Source organism: Elephas maximus, chromosome 22, assembly GCF_024166365.1.
Source record: "Elephas maximus indicus isolate mEleMax1 chromosome 22, mEleMax1 primary haplotype, whole genome shotgun sequence".
Classification (NCBI taxonomy): Eukaryota; Metazoa; Chordata; class Mammalia; order Proboscidea; family Elephantidae; genus Elephas; species Elephas maximus.
In genome coordinates this window covers 63,939,524-63,946,722 of record NC_064840.1, presented here as the reverse complement: position 1 = coordinate 63,946,722, position 7,199 = coordinate 63,939,524, and the positions used below count along the sequence as shown (strand labels likewise).

At 39.1% G+C, this 7,199-nt stretch overlaps 1 protein-coding gene across 1 annotated transcript in view; it reads left to right on the top strand.

Moving 5' to 3' along the window:
* Window positions 1–1,409: 1,409 nt before the first annotated feature.
* The window catches only part of KCNU1 (potassium calcium-activated channel subfamily U member 1), a 170,952-nt gene continuing 165,162 nt past the window's right edge, over window positions 1,410–7,199 (top strand). The window contains 1 exon segment of the mRNA XM_049865508.1: window positions 1,410–1,556. Within this exon segment, the coding sequence (XP_049721465.1) occupies window positions 1,410–1,556 (147 nt within the window).

Here is a 7,199-nt window from a genome sequence, read left to right as displayed (position 1 = left end):
CATGGGGTTGCCATGAGTCTGAATCAACTCACCAGCTTTTTTTTTTTGCTTTGTTTTGTTTTTAACTTAAACAAAAGACTGTGAAAAGTGGTGTCTTGTTAGACATCACACAGTAACTTAATAGAAGAACTGCAGCTGGAACTCAGGGCTCTGAACTCTTAGACCAGAGTTCTTTACAGTACAGTCCCATGCTAGTTAGTGTGCTCAGTGACAGAATTTTGTAGAAATGATAGGTAAGCTTAAAGGAAGGAAGTATAACTCTGGCGGCCACTCTAGGAAATGTTGTAGTTATCTTTTATAAACAGTCTGCCACCCAGAGCAAAGTCAAGGACAACAATTTCTCCTGGGTCCCATCACCTCATGTCAGGTCATCTTTGTAATAACTGGGGTGAGCTAGGTGGCCAATGTCTCTGACATTTTGCCTGCCACCCACACACACTGAAAGGCATGACATTTCTCATACCTTTGAAAACATCAGAGAAAATAAATCGCTCTCCTTCTGAACTCTGCCTCTCCTGGACCAAAGGGCAGGAATAAAAGCAAGAAAAGGGGAGGTCCTATAAACAAGAGATAAGGGGAACAGATTCATAGGCTCCAGCAACAATTGACCAACAATTGCGCTAGTAAGATTGCCTTCTTCAGTACCGGCAACCTCTAGTATTTCTTATTTAAAGGATTAAAACAAAATCATGATGTACTTCTCTCATCTGTGTCCTTCCAAGGTTACTGAGAATGTGGCATCTTCTCAGGTGATGCAACAACTCATTGGCACACAGATGGTTGGTTATCATTTCACTTAAAATTATTGTTTTGCGATTGTTTGACTGAATGAAACAAAGAGATAGCCAGCTGACCATAGCCACCAAAATAAATAAATAACAAAAAAATACAAAACTTGATGTCAAGGTGATTCTAACCCATGGTGACCCCATGTGTGACAGAGTAGAACTGCTCCATAGGGTTTTCTGGGCTGTAATCTTTATGGAAGCAGATTGCCAGGCCTTTCTTCAGAGCTGCTGGGTGGGGTTGAACCTTTAGTAATTAAGCACAAATGCTTTGTGCCACCCAGGGACCTTGACCATAGCCACCAAGGATGTGATTTCCTCAAGGCCGCAGAGAGAGGAAGTAACAATCAGTTTTAAAATTCTCTCTTCCGGTTAAACATGCAGTGGGCCCTCGTCTACTATCTCTGTTCACAATATGAAACCTGTGAGTTGGCCCTACTGGAGTTAGCAGACCCTTGTTCCTGGACCACAGGTCAGTACAGCTGGTGTTAGGACACTGTAATGCAAGCAACTCTAATTCCTGGAATCATTACCGTGTGGTCATGACATCACAAAAGCCTAGCCATTCCATTTCTTGTGTTCCGAGCTAAGCCACGGAAGGAAATTGGGAAAAGAATAGAGAAAATGCCCTGTACAAGGGAGGTCCAAGTAGCATTTATTCTCTCCTCCTGTGTGACCTTCGTCTTCGGACTCCTCATCTTATACCTTTCCAGGCTAATCTGTACGGGCTTTAATAAATATCAAAACAGCAAGGGAAGAAGAATTCTATTGGTCAGTTTCCTTATTTGGAATTCCACTATATGAAGATCAGAGACAGGTTTGGCGTGCGTTTGTGCTTAGAAGACCGTTGAGGCTTCACTCAATTTTCGTGGCCTAACAGAGTTCCATTCTGATTGGAGTCTTGGGACAGGACTGAACCAGCTTTGGTGGTAAACAGGGGATCCCAGGCCTCCATGGAAAGCCTCCTCTCTCACCCCCACTTGGAGGAACAATGTCTTGTGTGGATAATGAGGAATGAGGAATGTTAGCTCTGGAAAAGGTCACTGTCCCAAAGAGAATGTCCATGAACACGATGTCTATGCCTCTATTTTGATTTTTAGAATAATAATTGTGTTAGGTACTAGGTACTAGGAGGGAGGCCGAAAGGGTCAAGACATTAACTTCAACTTCACTTCCCTAAATCTTTCATGCTAGATGCATATGCGCTCACATACCTACACTGCCTTTTGTGTATCATGTTGACACAAGACATAGGGTTGCACATGCCTGCACACAGATACCTACACGCATGCACATGTCATCCAAAGTTACACACTGTTCTTGCTTCAAACCAGCTTTGCAACGGGTGGTGCTATGGAATGACAGCTGACAAATGATGATGATGGGAATAATGACCTCTTTTTTAAAAATTGTGCTTCAAGTAAAAGTTTACAATTCAAGTCAGTTTCTCATTCAAAAACTTATATGTACATTGTTATGTTACCCTAGTTGCTCTCCCTACAATGTGATGGCACACTCCTTCTCTCCACCCTGTATTTCCCATGTACATTCAACCAGCTCCTGTCCCCCTTTGCCTTCTCATCTCACCTCCAGACAGGAGCTGCCCGCATAGTCTCATGTGTAAGCTAAGAAGTACACTCCTCACCAGTATCATTTTATGTCTTATAGTCCAGTCTAATCTTTGTCTGAAGAGTTGGCTTCAGGAATGGTTTTAGTTTTGGGCTAACAGAGAGTCCGGGGGCCATGTCTTCCGGGGTCCCTCCAATCTCAGTCAGACCAGTAAGTCTGGTCATTTTACTAGAATTTAAGGTCTGCATCCCACTTTTCTCCTGCTCCATCAGGGATTCTCTGTTGTGTTCCCTGTCAGGACAGTCATTTGTGGTAGCCGGGCACCATCTAGTTCTTCTGGTCGCAGCCTGATGGAGTCTCTGGTTTATGTGGCCCTTTCTGTCTCTTGAGCTCCTATTTTCCTTTATGTCTTTGGTGTTCTTCATTCTCCTTTGCTCTAGGTGGGATGAGACCAATTGATGGACCTTAGATGGCCGCTTGCTAGGTTTCAAGACCCCAGATGCCACTCAACAAAGTGGGATGCAGAACATTTTCTTAATATACTTTGTTATGCCAGTTGACCTAGATATTCCCGGAAACCATGGTCCCCACACCCTCATCCCTGCTACTCTGTCCCTCAAAGTATTTGGCTGTGTTCAGGAAACATCTTAGCTTTTGGTTTAGTCCAGTGGTGCTGACTTCCCCTGTGTTCTCCTTCTCTTCACCTAAAATTATTCTCGACTACTATCTAATTAGTGAATACCCCTTTCCTCCCTCCCCACCCTTGTAAACATCAAAGAATGTTTTCTTCTATGTTTAAACCTTTTCTTGAGTTCTTATAATAGTTCTCATACAATATTTGTCCTTTTACAACTGATTAATTTCACTCAGCATAACGCCTTCCAGATTCCTCCATGGTGTTTCACAAATTTATCATTGTTTTTTATCATTGCGTAGTATTCCGTTGTGTGACTATACCATCATTTGTTTATCCATTCATTTGTTGATGGGCACCTTGGTTGTTTCCATCTGTTTGCTATTGTAAACAGTGCTGCAGTGAACATGGGTGTGTATATATCTATTTGTGTGAGGGCTCTTATTTGTCTAGGATATATTCCAAGGAGTGGGATTGCTGGATAGTATGATAGTTCTATTTCTAGCTTTTCCAAAGTGGTTGTACCATTTTACATTCCCACCATCAGTGTATAAGTGTTCCAGTCTCTCCACAACCTCTCCAACATTTATTATTATTATTTTTTGGATTAATGCCAACCTTGTTGGGGAGAGATGGTGTCTCATTGTAGTTTCGATTTGCATTTTTCTAATGGCTAATGATCGTGAGCATTTCCTCATGTGTCTGTTAGCCGCCTGAATGTCATCTTTGGTGAAGTGCCTGTTCATATCCTTTGTCCATTTTTTAATTGGGTTGCCTTTTTGTAGTTGAAGTTTTTGCAGTATCATGTAGATTTTAGAGATCAGACACTGATGAGAAATGTCATGGCTAAAAACGTTTTCCCAGTCTGTAGGTAATGTTTTTACTCTTTTGGTGAAGTCTTTGGATGAGCATAGGTGTTTGATTTTTAGGAGCTCCCATTTATCTAATTTCTGTTCCGGTGTTTGTGCATTATTAGCAATGTTTTGTATACTGTTTATGCCATGTATTAGGGCTCCTAGCATTGTCCTTATTTTTTCTTCCATGATCTTTATTGTTTTAGATTTTATATTTAGGTCTTTGATCCATGTTGAGTTAGTTTTTGTGCATGGTGTGAGGTATGGGTTTTGTTTCATTTTTTTGCAGATGGATATCCAGTTATGCAGGCACCACTTGTTAAAGACACTGTCTTTTTCCCATTTAATGGACTTTGGGCCTTTGTCAAATATCAGGTACTCATAGGTGGATGAATTTATGTCTGGATTCTCAATTCTGTTCCACTGGTCTATGTATCTGTAGTTGTACCAGTACCAGGCTGTTTTGACTACTGTGGCAGTATAATAGGTTCTGCAGTCAGTGGTGTGAGGCCTCCCACTTTGTCCTTCTTTTTTCAGTAATGCTTTACTTATCCAGGGCCTCTTTTGCTTCCATATGAAGTTGGTGATTTGTTTCTCCATCTCATTAAAAAAATGCCATTGGTGTTTGGATCGGGATTGCATTGTATCTACAGATCACTTTGGGTATAAAGACATTTTTACAATGGTGAGTCTTCCTATCCATAAGCAAAGCATGTTTTTCCACTTATTTTTGGTTTCTTGCAGTAGTGTCTTGTAGTTTTCTTTGTATAGGTCTTTTACGTCTCTGGTTAGATCTATTCCTAAGTATTTTATCTTTTTGGGGGCTACTGTTTTTTTTGTAAGTGGCATCGATTTCGTGATTTCCTCTTCAATGTTCTCTTCGTTGGTGTAGAGGAATCCAACTTATTTTTGCATGCTTATCTTGTATCCTGATACTCTGCTGAACTCTTCTGTTAGTTCCAGTAGTTTTCTTGTGGACTCTTTAGGGTTTTCTGTGTATAAGATCATATCGTCTGCAAACAGAGATACTTTTACTTCTTCCTTACCAATTTGGATGCTCTTCGTTTCTTTTTCTAGCCTTGTTGCTCTGGCGAGGCCCTTCAGCACAATGTTGAATAAGACTGGTGATAAAAGGCATCCTTGTCTGGCTTCCATTCTAAAGGGGAATCCTTCCAGACTCTGTCCTTTTAGGATGATGTTGGCTGTTGGCTTTGTATAAATGTCCTTTATTATGTTGAGGAATTTTCCTTCTATTCCTATTTTGCTAAGAGTTTTTTCTTATCACGTGTGGGTGTTAGACTTTGTCAAATGCCTTTTCTGCATCAATTGATAAGATCATGTTGTTCTTGCTTTTGTTTTATTTATGTGATGCATTACATTGATTGTTTTTCTAATGTTAAACCATCCCTGCATATCTGGTATGGATCCCACTTGGTCATGGTGAGTTATTTTTTTGATACGTTGTTGAATTCTATTGTCTAGAGTTTTGACGAGGCTTTTGTCTCTGAGTTCATGGGGGATATTGGTCTATAACTTTTTTTGTGTGTGTGATGTCTTTACCTAGTTTTGGTATCAGGGTTATGCTGGCCTCCTAGACTGAGTTTAGGCATATTCCAGCCTCTTCTATGCTCTGAAATACCTTTAGTAGTAGTGGTGTTAACTTTTTTCTGAAAGTTTGGTAGAATTCTCCAGTGAAGCCATGAGGGCCAGGGCTTTTTTTGGGGGGAGGGGGGGAGTTAATTACCTTTTAATCTTTTCCTTTGTTATATGTTTATTTGGTTGTTCTACCTCTGTTTGTGTTAGTTTAGGTAGGTAGTGTGTTTCTATGGTAGCGTCCGTTTCCTCTAGGTTTTCAAATTTGTTAGAGTACAATTTTTAAAAGTATTCTGTTATGATTCTTTTAATTTCAGTTGGGTCTGTTCTCATATTGCCCATCTCATTTCTTATATGGGTTATATGCTTCCTCTCCTGTTTTTCTTTTGTCAGTTTGGCCAATGGCTTATCAATTTTGTTGATCTTTTCAGAGAACCAGCTTTTGGTCTTGTTAATTCTTTCAATTGTTTTTCTGTTCTCTATTTCATTTAATTCTGCTCTAATTTTTATTTTTTGCTTTCTTCTGGCATCTGAGGGCTTCTTTTGCTGCTCTCTTTCTATTTGTTTGAGTTGTAGGGCTAATTCTTTGATTTTGGCCCGTTCTTATTTTTGGATATGTGCATTTATTGCTATAAATTGACCTCTGAGCACTGCTTTTGCTGTGTCCCAAAGGTTTCAGTAGGAAGTGTTTTCATTCTCATTCGATTCTATTTATTTCTTCATTCCAGCCTTAATTTCTTCTATAACCCAGTAGTTTTTGAGCAAGGTGTTGTTCAGTTTACACGTGTATGATTTTTTTTTTTTCCTTGCTTTTTCTGTTATTGATATCTACTTTTGTGGCTTTATGATTAGAAAAGATGCTTTGTAATATTTCTATGTTTTGGATTTGGTTAAGGCTTGCTTTATGACCCAATACGTGGTTTATTCTGGAGAATGTTCCACGTGCGTTGGGAAAGAAAGTATACTTGACTGCTGTTGAGTGGAGTGTTTTGTAGATGTCTGTGAGGTCAAGTTGGGTGATTGTGGCATTTACCTCTTCCGTGTCTTTATTGAGCTTATTTCTGGATGTTCTGTTTTTCACCGAAAGTAGTGTGTTGTGGGGCTGACTATCTCACTTTTCAGTGCTGTTAGAGTTTGTTTTATGTATCTTGAAGCCCTATCATTGGGTTCTTAAATATTTATTATGGTTATATCCTTGCAGTATATTGACCCTTTAATCATTAAATAGTGTCCTTCTTTATCTTTTGTGGTAGATTTTACTTTACAGTCTATTTTGTCAGAAACTAATATTGCCACTCCTGCTCTTTTTTGATTGTTGTTTGCTTGATATATATTTTTCCATCCTTTGAATTTTAGTTTGTTTTTGTCTCTCAGTCGAAGGTGTGTCTCTTGTAGGCAGCATATAGACGGATTGTGGTTTTTTTCATCCATTCTGCCACTCTCTGTGTCTTTATTAGTGCATTTAGTCTATTTACATTCAGTATAATTATTGATAGGTGTGAGTTTAGTGCTGTCATTTTGATGGCTTTTTTTTAATGTTGTTGACAGTTTCTTCTTTCCACTTAATTTTCTGTGCTGAGTTATTTTTCTTTATATATTGTAATTTCCTCTTTTTCATTGTTGTTACTTTTGTATTTGCTGAATCTTTATATTTTTCTCGTTTTTTATTTTGATGTTTAGGATTGTTAGTTTCCTTTGTGGTTACCTTAATATTTACCCCTATTTTTCTAAGTTTAAACCAAACTTTTATTTCTTTTTATTGCC